The 27,406-nt window shown below is 42.4% G+C and overlaps 1 protein-coding gene across 3 annotated transcripts in view; it reads right to left on the bottom strand.

The window, feature by feature from the left end:
- Dync1i1 (dynein cytoplasmic 1 intermediate chain 1) overlaps positions 1-27,406 on the bottom strand; it is a 313,335-nt gene that overhangs the window by 21,096 nt on the left and 264,833 nt on the right. For all 3 annotated transcript variants that reach the window (XM_006236026.5, XM_017592509.3, NM_019234.2), the window contains one exon: positions 550-690. In XM_006236026.5, coding sequence (XP_006236088.1) covers positions 550-690 — 141 coding nt within the window. The remainder of the gene's footprint in view (positions 1-549; positions 691-27,406) is intronic.

The following is a 27,406-nucleotide window of genomic DNA, read 5'->3' as shown; positions in this document are numbered from 1 at the left end:
TCGCAGACAAGGAATATTTCCTTAGCAAAAATCAAATGGATGGCAGATCTAAACAGAAAGTCGTGTAGAGAATCATATTTTATGGAGTCAAAACAGAAATGGTACGAATAGCCAGCGTCGACAGGGTAACCTCATTTCAATAATCCAATCTAAAAAAGACGGCACCCAGAAAATCTTACTTTTCCAAGTCTGCCAATAAAGCTATTTCAACGCTATGTGTCCTTCCCCTCAGGGAAAAGTGTGAACACAATTTGTGCTCTTGGGGGCGTGGGTGGGGTGGGGAAGGTGTGTGTGAACCAGAGTCAGTAACTGTCTAAGATCTGCTACAGTTTAGGAATGAAGTGAAATGGAGTTTTGGCCAATACATCTGCTAGTTCCCTTCCAAGTAGTTAAGAATTGGGGGCTGGGGGTGGGGGCGATGGACGCTGCCCAGAGGCTGTTGGAGGGTCTGTCCACAAAAGGCAGGTCTTTTTTTCCCCAGGAAGAATCAGACTGCAGAGTGGCCCGGGTGCCCCCTCCCAGCCCTGGGCCCGGGAGCCTGCTGCTCACCTCGGTGTCACTGTTGAGGTTCCAGAGGTCCAAGCGCCCCATCCCGTCCACGCAGGCAAAGAGCGCGGGATGCACGGGGGACCACATGACATCGTACACATAGTCTGCATTGTCTTCAAAGGAGTAGAGCGGCTTGTTGTGCTGTAAAGCAGAGAGACCGTGAAGACTTAGTGGCGCTGCCGCCGCCTCGGGCTGTCTAGAGAGCCTAATTAAAAACTTTGCACATTCACCAAGTGTCATAAAACTTCCCGAGATGAAAGTCCTCGAGAAGGTGAACCGGAGCTTTAATGTGACTACAACTGTCCAGTGGCATAAATAAATCCCCGGGGGTGGGGGTGACTCTGAATGGGCCGGGGCCGGGACCCGCGGAGCGAGGCGGTTTCAGACACAGTTGTAAGCGACATTCCAGACAGGTGGACGCGACTGCCATTAGCTCGGAATTCTTGCCAGGCCAAGCTGTGCAGGTCGCTGGGAGCCTGAACCCAGGAGTGGGCTGAGGGGCTTGGACCCGCTGGGATGCTCCGAAGCCCGGGCGGTCCCTGGCAACCCTGACTCTGCACCGAAGGCAACGTCTGCCACCTCGTGGTCCTCCCTTGTCGCTGCAGCAACGGTGGCTTCTTCTAGTCAAACTGCAGGCCAAATTCATATTTTAACTCTTTCTTTGCGGCGAAGGAAACGGGACAAATACCTTTAAAGTCGGGTCTCAGCTCTTACAAGAAAGTGGAAATCTATCTAGTTAAGACCGTAGCCTCCATATTATGGGGTGGGGTTAGTTCGCCCGAACCAAGTGGAGCAATGTAGCTCATTCTAGAACCTCTGAACTTACACATAAAATATGACATCCTTTCTAAATCACCAAGGATTTCCAAGACCCCTAAAGTTGATGTTCTGAGGGGAAACACTGAACATTCTTCCACTGCATACAAATGCCTCCACTCCAGAGGGATATAATAAATTAAAATGGCACACTTGATTTCCAGCGAATATTGTCACATCAAAATAGCACAGAAGTCAGAGGCAAGTTTGAAAGTACACCAGAAATAAAACGTAATTGGACTTTATGAATTATTCATTCCATCTGGCTTGTCTTATTCTAATTTCTGCATAATGGCTTTACTAATCCCTGATCAATTAATGTAAAATGAAATTTAAATGATAATGAAAGCCCCAGAGATAAAAGAAATTAACTATTCTTATATCCTCTGACAGAAATCTAAACAATGGGAATTTTTGTCTTCTTCCTCTAGTCAGCTGTCTGAACTCTCTTCTCCGGCTCTGTGGAATGCCGACACAGGCCAGGGTGGTAAGATCAAGAAAAGATAACATACAATATAACAATCAAATCCTTTCTGCCTTGGATATTCAGAGAACACATCTGTAGGGAATCGGCTCCAAATATCAGCAAGAACTGCCAATGTGTGGGGCTTGTGAATGAGAGATGCCCAAAGTACATGCGCTGAAATGGGAATGAGGAAAATCACTGTAAACCCACAGGTCTTTAACTGAAACAGAGTGCAACGACTTATTATGGGAGTCACTATAATTGACTTATTCCCATTATTTGCATTTCCTGGACATTTAAAAGTCCCTGGTTTGATGCAAACGAAGTTTAGTTACATTAACACAACACAGATGGTAGATGGACCAATGGGTGTGAATGTGTATATGAGTGTGTGAGTGTGTGTGTGTGTGTGTGTGTGTGTGTGTGTGTGTGAGATAGATGTGTCATATTTTAACCTCAAAAGTATCTGTGAGAGTGTAATTTGAAAAGGAATACTTGTCATTGAAACACCAAAAAGGAACAAACTAGACATTTGTCTTATAGTGGTATGATATTATTATTCTATAATCTTATACAAATAATTTTTAAATATGTCTGTAATATGATTAGAAACCAGAATTTTTGTTTATTGGCTACTGCTTATGCCTTCTTCTCATTGTTTATGTTAGATAACTCAAATTTTTACTAGAAAACCCAAGTAGCAAATTATTATCTGATAGCATGATTGTGTATCATTTTCCTGGTTTATTAAAAAGAAAGTATGAAGTAGCAGATCCTTCTCTGACCATTGTGTATATTACAATCTTACTCTTTGTAAAAAAGTTATCACCGGAGACTCTAGATTTCATAGCTAACTAGCCAGTAATAGTTAGAGAACATAACACACTTCTTATAGAGCCAATAGCAGCTAAAGACATATGTATTTTAAAGAGTGGACTCTTAATATCCTCTCTCATCCGGTCAGTCAATAGTTCATCCAAGCACACAGAACTGTAGATATGGATACGCATGCAAACATACAATAAACACACAACACACCAACCATTACTGTTTTGATCAATTACAACCCCATCCAGCTTCAAACGGCCACTCTCCGAGGAGCTCTCTACACCAACACACACTAATCCCCTTAAAAATTATCCTGTTAATCTTTATGATACTCTTCTTTCGGTCATTTTGATGTTTTCTTTACTGACAAATTCAGCAAAAATTACACTATATCCTGGAGACACCACCTTTAAAACATCTGGAAATAACTCTCCTTCCTCATGTTCCTGCAGCTCAGGTTTTTTCCTGGTCACCATATTGATTGACATACTCTTCTTCTCTTGTCTTTCTGAAGCCTCCTCATCACCCTTCCCCTCCAAGGCTGAACCTTCTATTACAAAAGTCACCGTGAAAGCAATGCTTGGTGTTTGCTTGGGAAAAGGGAGGGGCTTTACATTTCAAAGGCTCTATTCAACCTTGAGAAATTGATAGGTTGGGAAACTTACTGAACTTATTACTGTATGCTCTGGGCTCCTACTTACCGACCACTATGTCCTGTGTCCCCCAGAGGCATAAAATACCGTTACAGGCAAATGCCCCTTGTACGACAGAACTATTTGAATAGCAATTACACTTTGTTCAATAAAGTTTTTTTTATCATTCTATATCATTTTGTCTTCACCAATCACATTATTAAAGATCTGCCTCAAATGCTTGACATTTTAAAAATGTATGATAATACTCATATCATGAAACATTAACATTTTCCCAAAAAAACTTGAAAGCCTTTGGTCTCAAGAACACAGCTTTGGAGTTTGTGCAACAGATGCTTCAGAGCTTACGAATTCATTATAGTAAGACATTAGTAGGACATGACTATTGATTTAAGAATACCACGTATTTTCAAAAGACAGTATGGGAACAAACGCTGTCAATGGTTTTGAGGAGGAATTTCACAATATCCTTTGTGTATATCAAAGCCACAGAGGCGTCATGATTTAAAACATTTACTCTAGGAAAATACCCGAGGTCGATCAGTTAACTAAATATTGCTCCAAAGCATATTGCTGTGGAAAGCGGTTTTTTTTTTTGCAAAGCAGTCAAATGTCACTGGACAACACCCCCTTCACCTGTATGTTTTCTTTTCAAATGCTATGCTTAGCATCAGCAATGTGTCAAAAAAGGAAAAGAAAAACGTCACCATTCACAACCTGTGCATGGGTGGCACGCCACTGAAATAAAAACCTCGACCCTTGGCTTCATCAGGCCTCCACGTCTGCCATTCTGATAATGTGCGTGAAGCTACGCAGCCCAGCTTGCTTTTCATTCACCGACTTCCAAACAAAGCAGAGTGGTCGGCCTGCACAGACTTCTGTGAACTGCAGGAAAGAAGGCTTGCTGTGGACCAGGCTCTGTACACACTTTGTCTAACTTAATCCGCATAAAATTTCTGTAAGGTAGATGGTGTTTACAGAAAATTATAGCTCAGAGAAGTTAGCAACCCATAAGGCCACAGAGATTGAAGAGAAGGGGAGGTAGCTTTTGGTCTCAGGGTTTCTAGCTGTTAGGCACATTCTGTGTTTGCAGCACTCTAGGGTCCTTCAACCTGGTCTTGAGTCTTTACAGAGAGAACAAGTCCATTAACCCTTATTCTTTACATGCCCATTCAATTCGACCAATGTTTGCTAAGCACACACTAAATGACTTGTACAAACAGTTAAAAAATTATTAATGATTTTTTTTCCTAAACCAGTTATTAATGACTTTGAGGGCATCACCCACACTTCTGAGGGGTCATTAGCATTTGGTGGGAGGAAAAACAATTCTCTAACACGCTAGGAACAGGATAGGGACTGTCCTTAGCCATAATAGCAGACGGCTGTTCCTTGGAAAGTAGAATAAAATGAGCGAGCAGGCAGAGACTTGGCTCCAGTTTTCTGACTGGGAGCCTCTCAGAAGAGCTCACGATGGCCACTGAAAAGCAGAGTAAGGAAGCTAGGAGCAGTCAGAAAGGACATGAAAGACAGGGAAGCTACAGCCCTTGGAAAATTTCACCTCAGACTTTTGAATGATCATTTTGTTATGTGTAAGACTGGAAGGAGGCTCTCTGATCACTGGGTTCTCTTTAGCCTTAAGGTGTTAGGGCAGCTCTGCTGTGTGCCATGGTTGTACTGCACAGCAAGGATGGGGTGAAGTTTAGCTTCCAGAAGCTTCCATCATTCTAAAGTGCTGTCCAATGAAACGTATTATCACTGAGCCCATCTTACTTAGCGTTTGGACCATAAGTCTCAAAAAAAATTTTTTAAACGCTTTCTAAACCTTCAAATTCAGTAAAATAATAACATACAATTGGGAAGTTTGAAACAATGGATGCTGTAATAGTTTCTCTCTCTGATCAACTGAAAAATAAGAAATACAGAATTTGGGTGAGTCGGTGAGATCTGTTTACAGAAGCAAAACTTAACAATATTCAACTTCAGTACCAATCAGGTTACTTGTGAAAACACACAGGCCTGTTCACCAACCTCTTAACTCAGAAATGATTTCTATGGGGTCGGCTTCCCTTTCCTGACATTACAGAGACGGCAGTAGCACTTTTCCTCTGGGTACTTTGTCTTCTTCATTTATGGGGGACCTCCAAGGGTCCCACCATAATGTAATGTCCCAAAAGTCGGAGAATAAAACTATTCATGTTACAGTATTTTCCAACAGCCTCAAACACCATACATGCTTATTGAGGTTGGATTCGTTTCTAAATGATCAACTTTCCAAGCAGACAGAGAAGTGCTTATTCGACCTGTGAACATTTTTGTTTGTTGGGGAGGGGTATTTTTTAGGGGATAGTCCACAGATAGATAGGGGAAAGGGTGGAAAACTAATAATACAGCTTTCAACTTTGACTTCTGATGCAGAAGGAAAACAAAATGGACCTAGAAACAGTATCCTCTTGTGGAAGAAAGATGATGACCAATATGAGTAATGTGAAGATATCCTCCAAAAACAGTTCTGTGGTCCCAGTGAAGCAATTAAAACAGAGACAGCCAGTTCTTCCAGGAACTATTGAAATTTGAGACCACATTATCACCCTAACAAAGAAACAAAACCAGCTAGCAAAGGACCACCAAACCTCAGACCCATACAAAATGGATGCTCCTACCATAAAAAGGAATAAACCAAAGCTCACAAACCAAAGAGACCAACTCTCTTGGCCCCAGGGAGGTGTTGCAAATTTGGTACCATCATTAGAAAATTCTATGTGTAACTTAATTTGAGGTCCTTCTGAAGCACAGAGTAGCTATTATTCATTTTAGCTTCTGTGCCCTGTTACTGAAGCTCCATCTGTCGGCTTCGGGATGAGCTTGTCTTCCTGTCCAGGACTTGAAGCTTAGACATCAAAACTTTGGGGAGTCATTCTCAACAGAAGATGTACAGCAGGTCGGCTGTTTGTTTGTGTGCTTTAAGCAAAACCATGTGAGGACTTCCACATTAACTAATTGATTTAAATCAATATGAAAGGGGATTGTGGGCATCCAGGAATTTGACGTTCGTCTCTGTCTAAATGTAGCAGTCTGCTACCTGAGATCAGAAGCCACATGAAAGGCGTTCTTTGTTGTTCTGCCTTCCTCTACAGCTGATTTGCATGGAGGAATCCTCTTAATCCAGGAGGCGCCACCAATAAAGAGCCCAATTATCCATAAAAAGAATGTATACATATTCACAGGTTTTGACTAGTATGTGAGTGCTCAAAGCCATGGGGAAAAGCTACAAGCTTTACCTAATTCATAAAGGGAGTCCTTCCCACACTGACATTTTTATGAATGTTAGCTCGACCTGGAGGTTCTGTAAAACTGGTATTCTAGTGTCACACATTGTATGGACACATTGTGAGGACACTAAGCCGAGGGGCTGCTCTTGGGAACTGCCGAGAGGAGGATTACATCTCTAACAGTGGGATGAGCTGAGTTGCCTCCTTTTGTCAACAGGTCTTCTCTCAAGCTACACTTTCTTTTGGAAGAGTTGCAGAACAACAGAAAGGGGGCGAGCGGGTTCAAACGAGCCCTCCGAATTGGTTGTGCGTTTCCCAGCTCTATCGCTACTAAGGCTGAAGGGCTTCACATTCAGCATCATTTTAGTTAGTCCAAAAAAAAAAAAAAAAAAAAAAAAAAAAAAAAAAAAACCAAACCAAACCAAAAACCCATTCTGTATATCTCTGAGGGTCAAGATGATTAGAGAGTCCCAGAAAGATGGACAGAAGATGTGAATACCAGTAGGAAGGATTGGAGGTGCAAAGAGGGAGAATGGATCAGACCTGGAAGAAGCAAGTCTGTACCATGAAGTCCTGGAGAATCAGAAGGAAAAAAAGAGTCAGGCAGTGTCTGCTTATTTATTATGACTTTGATGTCAGGTTTGCAATTGTGTTTCATTAGCTAGAAGACTACACAGCAAAATATTTCCATTGAAATGGTTTTGAGTGCTGATCTCCTCTGAAACATGAATCTTACAAACCATCTCAGTAGAAACATTCTTTTGTCGTTGATCTTGTTTGAGGCAGGGTATCAGGTAGTCAGGGTTGCCCTGGAACTGACTATTCAGCTGAGCATGACCTTGAATTCCTGATCTGGATTTATGCAGTGTTAGAGACAGGAAACAGAGCTTTGTGTATGGCAGGTAAGTATTCTTCCAATTGACTCCTACCATCAACCCTACACCAAACTTAAAATCTATTCTTTCATAATTTTATACATGCTCATACAAATACATAACACACACACACACACACACACACATGCACATACACACAGACAGAAAATACTAAAATTATATTTCCCCAATTGATCTGCATTCCCCTTACCCGCCTGCTGAACTATTTCTTCTTCCTACAAGGTGCCCTACTACTTTGATGCATTTTAAACTTTTTGATGACCCACAGTATTTAATTACATGGGCATGGGTGGAGTGTTAGTCACTTGAGCAAGGACAACTTAGAAGTTGCTACCCACTCCTATCCCTGGCCCATCCAGAAAACTTGGAAGGCCTAGGAGTCCCTTAGGGAGGGGTGGGGTCTCCTGAGCCCTTCTCCTATTAGTGATGGATTTCTGAGAGGCCCAGTCTTGTGCAGGTAGTTAAATTACAAATCTAGAACAGTAGATTCTATTAGAGTCCCCATCATATTTATTTTGGAAATGGCCAGGCTGGTATTTGACAATTACCAATTGATATTGATGAGCTTACTGCATTTAAATATAACATTTAGGTGTGTGTGTGTGTGTGTGTGTGTGTGTGTGTGTTGTTGTTGTTGTTGTTGGGTGTACATTCAGAACCAGGATGATGTTTGGTAGCTCATTTTGCATATGTCTCCTGTGATAAATGTACTCCGCCTTTTGTATAATATTTAATACTAATATAGCTGTCATATTTCTCATCATTTTGCTGAGGACCAGAGCAGAGAATTCCACAAAGCAAAAGTTCAAAACATTCTGCTTGAGTTGGCCATATCATTGCACCAGATTTCTTGTGTGCTCCATTCTGCTTAGCCAAGCTGGAATTACTTTCTATTGAAGAAGCGAACAGGAACTAAATGTGAGGTGAGGTGAGGTGATTCAGGATATTGGAAATAGCCACGCGATTACTTGGATTACTTTCTGTTCCTCACAATTTGCAAAGTTAACAGGTCACAGAAAGCTCATCACGATGAACCTGAATTGGTTTGATCCCCAAACAACTACTTGGGGGTAAAAAAAAAATGAGATGTAATTTGCCTTATAATATTAGATATACAATGATAATTAATGCAGGGGCCTGGGGGGGAAGCTTTAATTTTAGAAGTAAGTTGTTGGCGTGGATCTCCCCCACACCCAACCATATTATTTAAAAGGCGATTCTTGAGAAGGACGCCGGTGTAGTATATCCCTAAAATAAAGAGGCTAACACTTCCCTTTCCTGTTGGTTGAAAGAGCGAAACAAAGGACTTACCAAACCTGTACTTCTTGCACAATGAGAAAGTTCAGCGAGCTGGGTGAATTTTAAGTCCCCAAAGTGTTCGTAGTTATATGAATTAGTCACACATGTCTGCATAAATATTCAGCAGCTCAAAAGCATGTGCTCACGGGTGAGTGTTGAGGAGGGCTGTGGAAGCAAAGGACAGGAAGTATGCATACAGGGCAAGTTGGGAGGTGGCTTTACGATTCCTTCTGTGGTTTCTCTCATGGTTAAAGTATTTTGCATGGGTGAGCTTTTTTTTTTTTTTTTTTTTTAAAAAAAGGATGCAGCAGACACGTGCAGCAGGACAGAATTGGTGACAGCACAGGCAGATTTATCAAGTCCAATTTTAATATTTACTCTCTGATGCTAAGAAGAGAAGAGATAAAAATGGCCATAAAGGAGACAAAAGATCAAATAGATCAGACACTGCCTGATACTGTGTTTATCAGAAAGGCACCACCAGGCCTTTCCTTTGGAGCTGTGGACTAATTCCGTCTTCTGTTCTCCAGGAAACCTTACTGAGGTGAAGTAGCAATTTCGTTCATCTTCTTGCTTGTAGAGGTTATAATTTTAGTTTAGCGCACACAGAGTGTTTTCCTTCTGATATTTTGGATATTTAAGAGCGTAATAGCAGAAACACACATACGAATAGCCCTTTGTTAAAGTGACATCTCAGAAAGCATTCCCAGCTCTAACTTTCTTTTACCGAACACACTTCAGGTGGGACATCAGGGATCTTTCTCACTTAGGCAATCAATAGGGATCAAGATTTGACTCTGCTCTCAAGCACTAACCATTCAGCTCTGAGAACAGACGCTCTGAAATGCATGCTAGGAAAGTCTGTTTTTACACTGCATTCCAAAAGGATCTCTATGCCTTCCAAACCGTGTATCATGCAATATTAAGAACAAACACTGAACGGAGATCTCTAACGGGGACAGGAAGATGGCATAGCTGTCGCCGCCGTCCTGATGAGTGGTTATTGCAAGCTGGCAATGAAGCAGAGCCAAGAGACAAGAAAAACAAAACGAATGGGGACACACATGGAATTACAAGGAGGTGCAGAGACTCTCCTGTTGTAAGAACTGAGAAATGGAAATTCTTTCTCAAAGACACATTCCTGGTAAAACTCAGCAAGGACTTTCCCTTACCTGAGAATTGCTAGAAAACAGACCGGCTCCCTGACTTGTTTGTGCTACAGACAGAGAACAGCTATATAGACCGGTGTTCATTCTGTGCTCCAGTTCATAGATGCCAGAGGATTCTAAGATGGGCTTGAAGGTTGCCATCTGATATGCTCCAGGAAGGTACTGGCTAGGATAGCTGAGGAGACCTGCTTTGAAAGGTGCAGAGACCCTGTTATACAGGAAGGGAGATGGTCATATAGGAGAGAGCGAAGCATGCCTGGGTCATAGTCAGGGTGGCATTCCCAGCTAGAAGTCAGAGTGAGAGCTGAGGAAGCCCTAGGAGGCCTGAGCACTTGTCCACATAGATACAATAATAATAATTTTGATTGTGGGCATATTGGCTGTCTCTGACTCTGTTCCTTGTCATTGGATCTCCTTCCCCTTTCTGGACAACCTCATTCAGCCTCAGTGGGAAAGGAGGTGCTTAGTACTGCTGGGACTAGATGTCTCAGGGCAGGTGGTATCTAACGGGGGTACCACCTTCTCTGAGGAGAGAGGGAGGGAGCAACGGGGGAGGGATGTGTAAGAGTGGGGCTGAGAGACGAGGAGGAAGTGGATTTCGATCGGGATCTAACATGAATAAAAAAATAAATTATGAAAAAAAACAAAAAAAGAATTCTTGATGCAGTACCTGCTAATTTATTAAGTATGAATTGCAAAAGGTGCCATGTACTAAATATGCCTGAAGGTGCCTAATATTCATGTGCAAGTTTACGTCTTTTCTGAGTATGGATGGCTGAATGGTGGGTCCCTTTATCTGAGTGCAAGACAGAAGAAATAGAGCAAGGGAAAAAAAAAAGATGTGACCGGCATTTTAAGTGTGTCACATATAGGTCTGGAAGTGACACTCCATGGTTAAGCAGACATGGAGTTAAAGACAGGACTGGGAACATTTTACAAGAAGTGTTAAGGGACAGGAGGAACAAATGTCATTAAGAGAAAAGGACAACACCAAGGTAGAACAGTAGAGTAGAATCCGGGATGGAGAGAGCAGGAAGAATGTGCAGTAGCTAGGGTGAGAGGCAACGGCTGCCAAGGGGGAATCCCTTGCATCTGTCAGCTCAGGCCTCACTGATGGTAGTGAAGACAGACGTGTGAGATGAGCAATGGTGTTGTGAAGAAGCCATGCTCGGTGCTGACCCTTGCTGTGTTCTGCAAACTACCCATCCAATGGGAGAGCAGCATCTGAAATATGTAAATGACTGAGAATTTAAAGCCCCAAACCCAGCCACTCAGGCAATAAATGGGCAAGGGAGTAGAGTAAGCAGATCTCAAAGGAAGAGCAACCCTGGAAGTCTAATACATACATGGGAAAATGTTCAACGTTCATATCTGCCCAGGAAGGGCAGAGCAAAACTACACAAAGATCCGATCATATCCCACTTAAAATGACTACCAAGAAGGAGAAATGGAAACAAATGGCCACAGGGTATAGGGCAAAGAAGCCCTCACACATTGCTGCTGGGATTACAAACCAGCACAGCTACTCTGGAAAGCAGAGTGGGGACTCTAGTCAAGAATGGTCAGTCTTTGTACCACAGGAGAAGAAGAAATTAAACATCTGATATGGTCTATCTCGTTAAAAGCAGATAAAACTTAGCTTTAGGTAAGATTTAAAAAAAAAAGCAATATCCGTAAATTTTTTGTATGTGAACCTTGCATTTCAAAGATTCGTATGTATGTGTGAAAGACAGGGATAATACAGCTCTCCTGGGGCAGTCTCATGTGTCTGACTGGGAAGAGCCATTCCAGGTAACTAAATGGTACAGAGCCATTCAAACAAGTACCATGCATCAACGGGCAGGACACCAGCCCAGGTGGAACCCCTGCAGAACACGGTCTTCCCATTCGCCATCAGCAGAGCCAACTGTTGGAACAGCTCACGTCGCATACTGTACTTTCCCTCAGGGTCCTGCTGGCCCTGGGTGTTAGTATTGGGGAAACTGTGGCACTGGGTTACTAGGAGCCAGGGTGGTGAAGAGATTGTATAGCCTGTGATGTTAACAGAGTTTGGTTTTGGTCCATTAGCAAGTGTAAACCGGGATACTGAAGTAGTCTCCTTTCTCATTATGGGAAAATTGAAGTGGTTCTAAAATTAAACTCCTGTCCTGAAGTCTTTGTTCTTAGTACCTTAGAATGTGATTGCTGCATTTGGAGATAAAGCCTTCTAGCAGGTAATTATGTTTAAATTTGGCTTTGGGGAGTGTAACTCAATACGAACAGTGTCTTTACAAGGAGAGATTAGGACCCAGAGACATACAGGGGGAAGAGTGCTTGGGGACACAGAGCTAAGACTGCTACAGGTTACAGAGAGGTTCTCTGAAGAGAAGCTGGCCATCGTGGCACTTTGGCATCAGATCTGTGAGGAAATACAATCCTGCTGTTGAAGCCTCTCCGCCCACTCTACAAGCAGGCCCAATGAACTCAGAACTTAAAGGGAAGCAGTACAACATTCCGTCTTCCTCTCACCCACTGATGCCCTCCGGGGTTTATCTACTGACGTTTCTGCCTTCATGGAAGGGTCTCTGACAATACAAGGCACATTCTGTTCCTAAGCAGCTACCTCTGTCTCTTTTGAACGTGTCCCTTTGGGACCATGACAGTTGCTCTACTGCCCCTTCTGGTGAAGGGAACAGGTTGCCTGTGATGAACGTAAAATATGAGCTTCACTTCTGCAGGCAGCAAAACCTTTGGAAAAACCTCAACTTGGCTTACATCATGTCACTCTGAAACAATCTTGTGACAAGCACTTATGATAGAGAAAGGAACACTCCAGGGCAAGTGATAGTGTCTCTACACAAACTATCCCAGGGATCCGCCTAAACTTAACTAGGGAATGGCAGCTCTGTCGTAGTAAGTCAGTCTCCTGCCTGAGGCAAGAGTTATGTTTTATTTACTTTTGATATCTGTGTATGTGTAGTATATGCATATATGTGCATGGACCTACATGCAAGCGTGTTTGTCCGTTCCTGAGAAGGTGGAGGCCAATGATAGGTGCTTCCCTCCATTGTTCTTCGTCTCATTCATTCATTTACTCATTCATTCATTCACTCACTCACTTATTTATTTATTTATTTACTTATTTATCTGAGACAAGCCTATCTGTGTGGAACTCACTGGCTTGTCTGGTTGCCTAGCAAATACCTGTCCTGCTGTTCCTGCCTCCCACATATGTGTTGCCAAGCCTGGGTTTGGACAGGGGTACTGGGGATTTGAACTCACCCCCTCATCATTCACGGTGAGCACTTTGCTCACTTAGCCACTTCCTCAGTCACCTAAGCATTACTCTCTGCACTTGAGTTCGGAGATCATTTTGGTTTGATTTCCCACTGCCTGCATCCTCCGCCTCAACTTCTTTTTTTCTTTTGGAAAAGAGGTCCAGGAGGTAAGGTGGGATGTGGTGAAAGTGCAGGCGGGGTAAGTAAGCAGGGTAGGTTCAGCTGGCATGAGTCCTAAAGCTGACACCCTCTCTTGCAGGGCCTGGGGTGCACTTTAAGACTCAAGAGCAGCCCCCTGCCACGCTCTCCCTAGCAGCCGCCTTGAAGGCTAATTACTGCTGAATACGTTTCCGAAGTTGGAAAATTTTCAAAGAATTTTTGAATACATTTCTGCAGTTCTCTTAACAATAGGACCTATCAAACACAAGGAGAGGGCTCTGTTTAAAGCGCAGACAGGAGATAAGAAGAATGTGTTTGATTGCCAAAGTGACTAATTTATTTTTGCACAGTATTAATGATGCTACAATAACCAATATCTATAGCCTAGTTTTGACAGTTTATCGTAATGGCTCCTATTGTTTAAAAAAAAGAAGAGAAAGAAGGAGAAAAAAAAGGAGAAACGAAAGCAGGGAAGAAAGAGAATGTTTTATTTCGCTACATTTCAATTTGTTAACAAGACTCCACATAAGCAAAACCAGAGGTCATTAGCAAACAACCAAAACATGCCTGTCTCCAGAAGACTGCAACCCCCTCCATCATTTAAAATATAGCTCTGTCGAAAACCCGGCTCATGACAAATCCTGAACATGAAAAATTCAATGCAGACTCGAAACCACCTGACTTTGCTTTGGGCTTGTACTCTTTAAAATTACCTAGAAAACACCATAATCTTCTCTCCGTGCGGCTGGCTGTGGGCCAGAGCCCTGGCTCCAGAGGCAAAGGGCAAAACTGAAAATCATGTCTCCGCAGACAGCCCCACCCTCTCTCCCAAGTCCACTTGGCCTCCTGACAGAAAGTGAGGTCTAAAGCACATTCATCCTGGGCCTGGGATTTTTTTTTTTTTTTTTTTTTTTTTTTTGGCTTAAACTCAAGACTCTTGTAGGACAAACAAAAAAATGAAATCCCAAATGTTGTCACCCTGCCTGAAGAAGGCAAAAGGTTTAAACAAGTGGCCCGCAGATGGTGGTGAGTGGCTCACATCTGCAGTTTAATAGGAAGCCAGTGGAACCGGAGAAGAGCAGAATTTCAATGTAAGGGTTGAAAATGGGGGTGGGGAGGATTGAATGAGTTTCAGAGATAAGTCCTTTCCCATCCAAACCCAGCATGTTGGGAGTTGCCTACTGAAGACAGAGAGGATGGAGGGCTAGGATTGTGTGTGGGGGCAGCCGTGTTCGACACCTGTGCTCCCAGCTCTGTTAAACTTCCCTGAGCCCTTCGCTCTCCCCCTCACAGGGCTGCAGGTCTTAAGGACTCCCCACGCCTGGCACCCACCCACTCACTCAGCACGCCCACCCCGCTGCTCTCACGCTGAGGCTGGGAGAGAGCCAGGAAACACTGTCAAGTGCGTTTTACCTCCCGCTGAGCTAGTGACAGGCTCAGTACAAATGCTACATTGAGAAAGTGTCACGCCACAGATCCCATGGCCACTGCAGCGGCAAGACAGGCTGGGGGTTCAAGTGTGGCCATCGATCTCCCTTGGGGAAATGGCTAAGCCTAGCCTTTTGCAGGAATCTCCTTCACCTGTAATGGCTATTGTGTGCTGCAGCAAGAAGGGCTTGTTCATAACCTCTTCCACCGCTGTCTGATCAGGCGCCCTAGCTTTGTCCGACCCTTGAAGGGCATAGAATTCCCTCCCCTACTCACTAACTGTCCAGCCCCATCCCCATGGAGTTCAAGAACTCTACAATCTGCTCTCGAACACTTACAGAACTTCTGAGAAGTTCTCTTCAGCTTCTAGCTTCTTTTCATATGTATGTTATGTATAAGTATATATGTATGTGTGTATGTATGTTTGTATGTATGCATGCATGTGTGTATTTGTGCTGCATGTATGGAGGTCAGAATTACTCACGGGAGTTGATTTATTTTCTTCTCCTATCATGTGGGTTCCAAGAAGTGAACTTGTCAGGATTGATGCTAAGTTCCCTCAACCACTAAGGCATCTCACCAGCCAGGGTTCCTTTGTAGAAAATGTCTCATCACTCTCTGGGAGTCTCTTAAATGGCTATATTTGACTACAGTATTACTTCATTAGAAAATGCTCAGCTCTCTATGTAGGACTTTGCACTTCTGCTTCAGTTCCTGATTCAAGTAAGCTCCATTCTGTGTGTCTATTGAGTGTTGCAGTTTTAGCATCTGTGTTTCTTGTTGGTGACTTTCGCTGTTCAGCCTGGCCAGAGGACGAACTGCCATCTGGTGTTCTCAGCTTCAATAGTGTACAGTACGCCCTCCCGGAGCATGCATATGTTAGACAACACTACTTTATGTGGACACTGCTGACTGGAGTCAATGTTAAGATGAACCAGCGTTCTACTTACATTGTATAAATCCTTTGGCAGAAATACGTGTAAAATGAGATCACATATGGACTGTTTGACAAAAAAAAATATTGTGACCCAGGCTTGTAGAATCCTAGCCCTGAATGTCCCCTAGAGCAGTAATTCTGCATTGTCACCTCAGTTTTTATGACAACTTTACCAGCTACAGCTACGATGACCAACACGACTGAATAATTGGCTTCTTTCAGTTTCCACTTCCCATTAGGATTAGTGCTGCACTCTCTGGGTGTCTGCATGCCTTTGGTGCTCCAGCGATGCAGGCTGTTATTAAGTAGCTGTGTGTTGAATGTGTAAGTACTTTGTCCTGTTGCAGGTGTGCTGCAGTTGCATTATAATGAAAATGAGGCAATGTGGGAAACGTACAGGAACTTCTGGTCCTTAAAGAATTTCCAGCCTAGTGTGGTGGCACGTGCCTCTAACTCCAACTCTTAGGAGGCGGAGACAGGCGGATCTCCTTGATTTGGACAGTGTGGTGGTGTACATCTCTAATGCCAGCTCTCCAGAGGCAGGCAGATTTTTGAGATATAGAGGTCAGGCTGATCTATGAGGTAGGTTTCAGCCTGGTCCACATTACATAGAGACTTTGTAAAGTAAAAGTGTGCTTAAGTGGAAAAAAGAATTTCCTTTATTATTTAAGGTTGAAGAAGAAGACATATGCTATCAAATCCATGGATGTCAGGGATTGGGACTGATTCCTACTTCTGTTACAGGACCTGACAGCACACTAAGAACACATTAAGTTCTCCTTGAGTGCTGACCTCATGAGTGAATAACCAACCGAACAGAATGCTCCTTTGAACAGGTAGGGAAAGAAATACCTGTGTTTATTTTGCAGTTGTATCTTACTTCTGTCTTCATTGCTGTTTTTTCAAGTTTTGCAATGCTAATATTCTAGATAAGTTAGTTCCTAGGTGTCATGAGCTATGTGAAATCCATGGGCACAGACACTGGCAGGAAGAAGAATGGAGCAGAGAGTAAAACGGTGGGTGCAAACTGACGTAGAGATGGTAGGGGCAGGCTCGACCTGAGGGTAAGAGAGAACAGTGATCCCGGAAACTCGATGATCCCTTCTAGCCTCTATAATCATTTCAGAGAGCTCACCCCTCATTTTTCTTTTATTCTCCACACTTTAGGCAAGAGTCTAGTCACTAGTCTCAGAAATTCTAACAATCATTCCAATTTGCATTTTAGTAATAATGTCAAATAAACTTTAGAGATCAACCAACATCAAGATTATCTGAACAGCACAATTAAAGAATGTGAACTGGATCTAGACAGAAAGTAAAAAGAGGTTTGTAAGTTCACTGGGGAGCTGGTTATGTTTCAGTTTTTGAGGTGCCTGAGCCCAAGTTGAAATAAATTTGCAGGAAACATAAAACCTTTTAGTTTATCCTACTATTAATCTGCAGTCAGTCAAAGCAATAGTCATCAAATATCCCAAACCCACTGAAAGTTGTAGGGAATATAGATCAGATATAAGAGATGGCCACTGTCTTCAAGAAGCTTATAAATTCCTGGAAAAGTTCATAGATAAATAAACATCATTGGCATTCTATTAAGGAGCTAAAAGAGTAGGTGGGAAATTCAAATATCAGCTTACATTTTAGTACATTGATTTTTGAACACAATCATAATGATATGAGGTAGAAATGTAGGACAAAAACTAGGGAATACATGACCCCTTTCCACTCTTCCATAGACAAGTTTTCTGACAAAAAATTGAGGATTAGAAGTGGAGAACTTCAGAAAACCCTAGGTCTGATTCTTAGATCTTAACCATTTGTTCTTGTTGGTTTGATTCTTCTTCTTTCCCTCTCCCTCTCCCTTTCTCCCCAGTCCCTCTCCCCAACCCTCTCCCTCTGCCCACACCCTCTCTGCCCAGTGAGTGTGGTGATCATGGAGACCAGAAGAGGGCGTCAGATTCCCTAGGGCTGGTGTTACAGGTGTTTGTGAGCCATCCCACAGGGGTGCACAACTTAACGCTGGTGGTCTGCCAGGGCAGCAAGTGTTTTCGCTGCTGCACCATCTTGTTGCTCCATGGACCTTGGTTTTGTAACCTCCATCACAGATGCTTGTAAGAAGACGTGGTTTACTGAATCAGCATTGCAAGTAGCTATGGTACCGCACGTCCCCACATGCAGCTCCTTCGAGACTTTTAAAGCCATGCCACGTCTCCTCTCTAGTCACTATTTCTTAAGGCTCGGCATGCGTTCTGTTTTTATTTTCTGTCTAGATCCAGTTAAACTTCTTTAACTATGCGGTTCACATAATCTTGGTGTGCACTAATCTGTAATATTTATTTCACATTATTACTAAAGAGCAAATTGAAATGCTCATTGGAATGCCTGAGACTAGTAAATTGTCTTGTGTAAAGTGTGGAGAATAAAATTCATAGGCAAATGGATGGAACTGGAAAATATCATCCTGAGTGAGGTAACACAATCACAGAAAAACACACATGGTATGCACTCATTGATAAGTGGCTATTAGCCCAAATGCTTGAATTACCCTAGATGCACAGAACACATGAAACTCAAGAGGGATGACCAAAATGCTAATGCTTCACTCCTTCTTTAAAAGGAGAACAAGAATATCCTTGGGAGGGAATAGGGAGGCAAAGTTTAGAACAGAGGCAGAAGGAACACCCATTCAGAGCCTGCCCCACATGTGGCCCACACATATACAGCCACCAAACTAGATAAGATGGATGAAGCAAAGAAGTGCAGACCGACAGGAGCCGGATGTAGATCTCTCCTGAGAGACACAGCCAGAATACAGCAAATACATAGGCGAATGCCAGCAGCAAACCACTGAACTGAGAATGGGACCCCCGTTGAAGGATTCAGAGAAAGGACTGAAAGAGCTTGAAGGGGCTTGAGACCCCATATGAACCAACAATGCCAACCAACCAGAGCTTCCAGGGACTAAGCCACTACCCAAAGACTATACATGGACTGACCCTGGACTCTGACCTCATAGGTAGCATTGAATATCCTAGTAAGAGCACCAGTGGAAGGGGAAGCCCTGGGTCCTGCCAAGACTGAACCCCCAGTGAAGGTGATTGTTGGGGGGAGGGCGGTAATGGGGGGAGGATGGGGAAGGGAACACCCATATAGAAGGGGAGGGGGAGGGATTAGGGGGATGTTGGCCTGGAAACCGGGAAAGGGAATAACAATTGAAATGTAAATAAGAAATACCCAATTTAATAAAGATGGAGAAAAAAAGAAATATATCTAATAAAAAATTAAAAAAAATAGTAAAATGGCAACAAAAGTCAGTCATTTGCTGACTGTTGATAAAGCAGGATAGGGAGAGAGAAATGGGGGATCAAACTAATCAGGCACCTATCAAGTTCACAGGTGAGAAAAGTCATGTCTCAAGCATAACTCTCAAGGATTGGTCATGGATGCATTCTGCCGTGCAGCTTGGCCTGGCAAACAGGCAACAGGTACCAAGTTTTTAATCATCCTGGAAGGTTCTAAGCAAGAAGGGAGTTGGTGCTGAACACAGATGCTTTCCTGCTTTGGACTTGGGCTTAGTTTGAGCCAATGGACCAGGGGACAGGAGAGAAAGTTATTTAGATCTGCCGCCAATTCCACAACATTCCTTTCCAGAAACTTCCACAGAACTGGTGAGCTTCCAGTAGTAAACACAGAGGTTTGGTTGCCCTGGATTTATGGGAAGGCTGGTTACTGCACTTCAGAGTTTTTATTGATTAATTATATTTGTTTTTCCACTACAAAATTCTCTTTATTCTTTACAAAGTCCTATAAGAATAAGAATTCTTATTGTATTGTATGAAGTTCATAAAAGCATATTTTCTTCTAATGAGCAAATTGTACCTTTTATATTTTATATTTTATATAACACATAATACAGGCAAACTAAAATGAATTGAATATGGAATGGAGCCAAAGCAATATCCTGTTTTGAAAAAAGAATAATCACTAATAAGCACACACACACACACACACACACACACATATATATATATATATATATATGTGTGTGTGTGTGTGTGTGTGTTTACATTCCCTTAGAAATATCAGGATTTATGTGAATTATGAGTTATAGTAGTTTTTGGAACTAGGAAGGATGAGGAAAGGAATCTTCATACTAATCTAAAGCTGGAAAGAAATCCTAAGTTGATAAAAATGTTCAATTTCAGATACAGTGAGAGACAAAAAAGCCAGCAGAGAGTTTAGATGAGACAAGACTCCAGGAAACTGTGAGATGAGGTCACACACAGAGACCCATAGAAAAGCAACCAATCAACGTGCACTGTTGTGGAACCCAGTCCCACAACACAAAACACAACACGCACATCCACAAAATACTCCCACACCCAAGACTCTGGGAACATTGCAGAAGATGGAGTGGAAAGATTTTAGAAGACAGAGGACCAGGGAGGGAGTTTGCTGTGAGATTGTGTTTCCTAGTAATATCAGAAGCTACAACCATGGAGTCTCATTAACATGACCTAGCCCAAAGGTGAGCTGAACACGGACACCAATGGATGTGTCAAATTGGAAGAGGGAAAACCCAGGAGGCCTCAACCCTAAACCAGAAACTAAAGGAAACTGAACATGACTGGGAGCAGGAGAGGGGTTCCTCCCCAGTGAAGAGCACACCAATGGGTTGTTCAGGGACTAACAGTAAGCCTTGAAAACGTACATACAATTGACCATTCACCTGATTCCACGGGTCATATTTATGCATTCAATAACAATTGATGAAAAAAAGAGGCTATGAATTTTAAGAATGGTGGTAGAGGGGTATGTGGGAGACTCTAGAGGGAGGACAGGAAAATGAAGAAATGTAATTACAATACAATCTCAAAAATAAGCAAAAAACTGAGAGAAAAAAACCCAAATAGGTGAGGTTACATGGCACTGTGTTTATAAAGTTGAGTAACACCCGGAACAGTCCTCATAACCCATTTCATCAGGAAATTTATACACGGCAAATTAAAGAGGAGGTCTAGAGGAACGTTCAGAAGGGAAGACCATGTATGGATCCAGCCCCTACCGTGGAATGCAGTAGAACTACGAGTGTGTGCACAATTAACACGTGTTAAAGCACAGAGGTGAATGGAATGCACTGTGGAGCGAGTGGAGCACACAACTAAGGTCTGAGTTATTAGCCTGTCACTATGCTCAGAGTACTGAGGGGAGGTGACCCTGCAGAGTACTCCTGCCATACTGCACGACACTAAGCACAAAGTTCCGCTCTACCATAAGTTGTTAGTCACCCTTGCCATCTTCAGCAGAATGTGCACGTTCTATCACGTGACCCCCACATCGTGATTTTGGCTCACAGTTTTGAGGTTTCCACTTCACGATGGGTTGGCACTATTGTTTACTAGTGGGGCCCCATCATGGATAGGTTTCTGAAGGAATAAATTCAGTAGCACTATGATCTAGGAAAAATAAAGGATAAAGGAGTGGCTAGAGTCCCATCATTCCCCTTAGGGCCATACTTCAGAAGCTAAGGGCCTCAGTCTTGGCTTCACCTCCCAGTGATGCCATCCTGGAGATGTATTTGATACATGGACTTCAGAGGACGTTTAAAATCAAACAAACACCCACTAAATGACTTTCACATACAGACCACCCTAAGAGCAATCCTGTATTTAATATCGATGACGGTTAACAACTGCCACTACCTCTTTCAATGCTTGCTGTGTGTGGTTGGCCATGGTCTTGAAATTTTACTTACACTAGCTTGTTTAACCTTCCCACACTGATGAAATAGTGTCACGTGAAGAGCTACAACTCCAAGACATGAAACAATCACTATAGGCTCACTGCTGGCTTCTGTGCATCCATAACTCTCATCATGCTTGAACTCCCTTCCTCATTCCCCTTTGCCTCTGGATGACACAGGATTTGAGGTGCTCGTTTAGGACTTCTCTTTCCATGTTTTCCTCCCTAGGAGTTGAGAATGTGCCTTATAAAGTACCGTTTGGACAGGTGCAAGGCCCTGCTCCTCTCGAGGAGTGAGAGTACACAAAAGAGAGACTTTCATCATGATCTTCAGAAAGAGCACCCCTGCCTGTAATGGCTATAACATCCCAGCAAGTGATTGTCTAAGAGCAAGCATCCTGGGCCCGAGACACTGGGAACCTCCTATTCTCATCACTGGATCAGCGTTCTAGAGAGAGAGAGAGAACACTCTGGTGACTCAGAGCTTTAGGTCTGGTTTCAACATTGAATTGCAGCTCTACTCATTGGCCTGGTAAGGGGTGTCATGAGGATTGCCACTATATTTCTGGGTGGCTGCCCAGGGGATTTTTTTTCACCTCCATATTATTCTAGTCTCTCAAATATTTCCTAATTAGATTCTTAATGCCTAATGTCAGTTTTATAATTATGATACATGTTAATTATGGTTATGAATTTCATCACTTAACACCACTGTTAATAAAACATTTTTAATGGTTTAATGCACATCTTATATAGAATCCAGAGTTTATTTGTACACATGTTAACCCAATGATTTAATAAGTGTTTACCAGGCCCGAGGTAATATGCCAGGCACCGGAAATAGAGAAAGTCAAATAGATAAATATTTCTCCTCAAGGACCCCACAATCTCATAGGGGAAGAGAAGACATATAATCGGTGTGGTTTAGTGGACAAAAGCATTTTAACCTTTGTATCATAAACAGTTATCAATTGTAAAAATTATGACCATGCATAATCATTCTTAATTTATCTGAAAAGAAATAACTATTTTTTGTTTGGCTTTGTTTTTCAAGATGGGGTTTCTATGTATAGCCCTGACTGTCTTGGAACTCACTCTGTAGACCAGGCTGGCATCAAACTCAGAGATCTGCCTGTCTTTGCTTCCCAAGTGCTGGGATTTAAGATACATACCTCCACTGTCTGGTTTAAAATCTGTTTCTTGAGGAAAAGCTCTTTCCAGTCTTTTATTTGAAACAATTTCAAATTATTATTGTTTTTTAGTAATTAAGAATGAAGGCATTCAGTTAAGGGAGTCACTTTACATTTTAGCCCTAGCAGAGGCTGCACACATCGGGGACTTTTTTTTCTGATTTTTCACAGTAAGGGCTTAGAAACCGGTGATTATTTGTGCAAAGTCATTATCTGTCAGTCACCTAGAACATCTTATCCTTAGAGTCACTTCTCTGTTAAAAGATTAGCAGCCGGGAATGCATTTCAACTACCAGGACGAAATATGCAATGTCAAGATATACCCAGAGAGAGGCAGAGATTTCTATCAATCAAACGTGCACCATGGAAACCACTCTGGAAATCAGTCTGGAGGTTCCTCAGAAAATTGGACATTGAACTGCCTGAGGATCCAGCTGTACCTCTCTTGGGCATATACCCAAAAGATGCCCCAACATATAAAAAAGACACGTGCTCCACTATGTTCATTGCAGCCTTATTTATAATAGCCAGAAGCTGGAAAGAACCCAGATGCCCTTCAACAGAGGAATGGATACAGAAAATGTGGTACATCTACACAATGGAATATTACTCAGCTATCAAAAACAATGACTTTATGAAATTCGTAGGCAAATGGTTGGAACTGGAAAATATCATCCTGAGTGAGCTAACCCAATCACAGAAAAACACACATGGTATGCACTCATTGATAAGTGGCTATTAGCCCAAATGCTTGAATTACCCTAGATACCTAGAACAAATGAAACTCAAGACAGATGATCAAAATGTGAATGCTTCACTCCTTCTTTAAATGAGGAAAAAGAATACCCTTGGCAGGTAATAGAGAGGCAAAGATTAAAACAGAGACTGAAGGAACACCCATTCAGAGCCTGCCCCACATGTGGCCCATACATATACAGCCACCCAATTAGACAAGATGGATGAAGCAAAGAAGTGCAGACCGACAGGAGCCGGATGTAGATCGCTCCTGAGAGACACATCCAGAATACAGCAAATACAGAGGCGAATGCCAGCAGCAAACCACTGAACTGAGAATAGGACCCCCGTTGAAGGAATCAGAGAAAGAACTGGAAGAGCTTGAAGGGGCTCGAGACCCCAAAAGTACAACAATGTCAAGCAACCAGAGCTTCCAGGGACTAAGCCACTACCTAAAGACTATACATGGACTGACCCTGGACTCTGACCCCATAGGTAGCAATGAATATCCTAGTAAGAGCACCAGTGGAAGGGGAAGCCCTGGGTCCTGCTAAGACTGAACCCCCAGTGAACTAGAATATGGGGGGAGGGCGGCAATGGGGGGAGGGTTGGGAGGGGAATACCCATAAGGAAGGGGAGGGGGGAGGGGGATGTTTGCCCGGAAACCAGGAAAGGGAATAACACTTGAAATGTATATAAGAAATACTCAAGTTAATAAAAAAAAAAAAAAGTGCACCATGGAAACACCAGGCTTGTGTCCAGCACTGCCATCAAATACCAGCAAGGGAGTTAAGTCAGGCCATATACTAGCTCAGTCAATATAAGAGAGTTTAAATGTCAGATCTCAAAAATCTAATGCAGAGAGAATTTAGCAGATAGTGTCAGTCTGAGCAGAAGAAACATAAGCTCTTGGAAGTTCAAGGAAAGGAACTGGCCTGGCAAATACATGAGCAGTATCAGGAAGCTAAATCCTTAAGAAACTGTACCGAAGCCAAAGTAAATATTAACCTAATGTTTAATTGGAATCCGCTGAAACTTTCCAAACTGGAAGAAATGATAAAAAGTCTAAAGACTCATAACTTGTCCAGCCACTAAGCTAAACTGCAGCACAGGGGGAAAAAACTCAGCCAAAACCTCAGCAAACAGAGGAGCAGAGAGGAATAATGAATGTTCTAATCCAGCCAAGAGTATGTACTTTACTTCTGAGCGTCAACTGCAGCCCTATTTGATGGGTGGAGATGTAATGTGCTAAGGTACAGTAAAAAGTAAGAGTTGGTACTCAGAATTTATTCAAGCACTGCATGTTTTATTTTTTAAAAGGGTCATCGAGGACAGACTTAAATCTGAAGCACTTCACTCTACCCCAAGTGCCACCTCACTCTCTGACGCTCGCTGAAAGGCTTCTAGGAAGGCAGCCCAACATTAAAGCAACGAAGTCATCAAAGGAAATGAAAATGGCAAGATGACTCTTGGAACAGGCAGCAGGACAAGGGTGGCTGGCTTTTGAAACCAAGGGTCTAGCTGAGGTCATGGGGGGAAGGGAGATAGAAGACACTAAGACTGCATGTTGGTGGGAATAGGCAGGAGATAATCAAGGGGGAAAGGGGGAAAGATGGGGATTTATATTTTCAATAAACTGGAGGGAAATCGGAACAATGGGAAAGCAGGGTCAGGTGATCTGATGGGACATGGCATGATGTCCTCGCGGTGGTCTCCATTGGTACCACTGTCTGTGCTCTCCAAACCCTAGCCAGTATATACTGCTGATGGCCCTACCATCCACTGAAATCTCCTACATGTTGTCAATTATCTCTGTATATTGGCGGTTAACCATAACAATAGTATTCTCTTTTCTCTTTTTAAAGATGTACTTATTTATTTTATGTATACAAGTACACTATAGCTGTCTTCAGACACACCAGATCCCATTACAGATGGTTGTGAGCCACCATGTGGTTGCTGGGGATTGAACTCAGGACCTCTGGAAAAGCAGTCGGAGCTCTTAACCGCTAAGCCATCTCTCCAGCCCACAATAGTATTTTCTACATCTATTTACATCTTACTTCTTTATCTCCTGGGGTGAAGGTCACAGCACTTGTTTCCTTACTCCCTCATTGTAGCACCGTGCGAAGAGTTAAAAGCAAACCAGGCTGATACTTAAGATACTGACCAACTGCTATAACTAAAAATGAGATTGGCTATAGAGATGAGTGGAGAATGCCTCTCTGGCTCACGTGAAGTCCTAGGTTTGTTTTCCTGTCCTATCAGAAAAGTAACCAAGTAATAAATATAAATCAAATAAGATAAAATGGCGTTATTAATTTTATTGTCTTGACTGCCTAACCACCCCCAAATATATCAAAGGGAAGACTTGAGTGATTTCTCATCTCATTTCCATTTCTTTTGTAAGTCTCTTTAAAAACTCATTGCCAGTAAGATTAAAAAACAACGACAACAAAACAAAAATAAGAACAAACCAACACCTTGCTTATAGATTATTCTTTTGGTCTCTATTTAAGTTTTGGGGTTGGGGATTTAGCTCAGTGGTGGGTTCGGTCCCCAGCTCCGAGGGGGAAAAAAGTTTTACTTCTGTTTGAGACAGGATCTTTCTGTGCAGCTCCAGCTTTCCATATCAAGTTTGCAATAATCCTTCTCCTTCTGCCTCTCCAAAGTTGGGCTTACAGATGTGTACCACAGCCAGCTTTATAACTCTACTATTAGTAATTTCAAAACAAGATTAGATTTTAAAATTTTGTTATCTTTACTCAGACTATTTTTAGTCAAAGTTTTGAAAAAAATTAACAAGTAATTTGAAGGATACTATTAGTTTTTTTTAAGTTATACTTTTTCTGGTTTAAGAGAGAGGTATGATAGTTAATCTTGACGGTTAATTTTGACAGCTGAGAGACACCCAGAAGATCAGTAAAGCACATCCCTGGGTACATAAAAGAAGGAAATTTCTAGAGACATGTAGGGCACAAGAGCTCTGACTTAAGGAAAGGATTAATCCCTTGAATGATCAATAATCCGATAGAGATCTTGTAGGGTGGTGGAAGGCAGAGGTGGGGCCTGGCTGGAAAAAGTAGATTGCTGGGTAGGTGAAGCACTGGCCTCCTCCATATTCCTTCCCTTGCTTACTTTAGCATGAGATGAACAGGTCAACGAGCCTTTAAAACTGTGAGCAAAAATAAACATTCCCTCCCTTCAATTCTTCATACTTGGCATTTTCTAAAGGACAACAACTTCCCCAAGACTACTTCAGAAGGAGAGAATCATTTGGGGCAGTATACCATTCTAAATAGAATATTAAGTAGTATATTGATTATATCATAAAATGTAGCACGCGGTAGGACTCTCTTCATGTATTCTTGTAAACTTAAATACAGAAATCAGCTTCTGTATTTAGCAGTAGCTGGTTCTCAAGCCTACACAGTTTGCTCATCCTTCAGAATAAGGGGTTGATCCTATCTCTTGCAAAGAACTCTGGAATAAACACCAGTCCTTTCCTTACCATTTCTCAGTTCTCATTATGGATCCTTCCAGTTCTCTTTGCTCTACACACCGGTTAGCTAGACTTACTGTAACAGTTTATCCGGGCTCAGACAAGTCACTTTCCCCACTCTCTACCAGGTACCTCTCTCCTACAGCACCTAACATTTTCCCGTGTTTCAATCACCAGTATTGATCCACATTTTTTTTTTATTGTCCCTTCTCTTTAGACCTCAATGTACTCAGGTTTCCAAGACAGTATGATGACTGCACTCTAACCCCATTAGGTTTTTATGTCACACAAAACTGTTCAGACTTAGTTTCTCCAGTTATTTGACAAGTGTCCCAGTTAAGTAATTTAGCCTTCTCATACCTGTTCTATGAAATGGGACACTACTGTATCAGAGGTGAAGCTCTAAGGGACCGATAACAAATTTAAAACATCACCACACCACAGTATCACCTAAATAAATGGTGATGTGGGCTACCCAGGCAAATTAACTGGCTTTGTATCACAAAATTTC

The sequence above is a fragment of the Rattus norvegicus genome, chromosome 4 (genome assembly GCF_036323735.1).
Source record: "Rattus norvegicus strain BN/NHsdMcwi chromosome 4, GRCr8, whole genome shotgun sequence".
Classification (NCBI taxonomy): Eukaryota; Metazoa; Chordata; class Mammalia; order Rodentia; family Muridae; genus Rattus; species Rattus norvegicus.
Note: the sequence above shows the minus strand (reverse complement) of the source record. Positions and strands in the feature narration are given on the sequence as shown.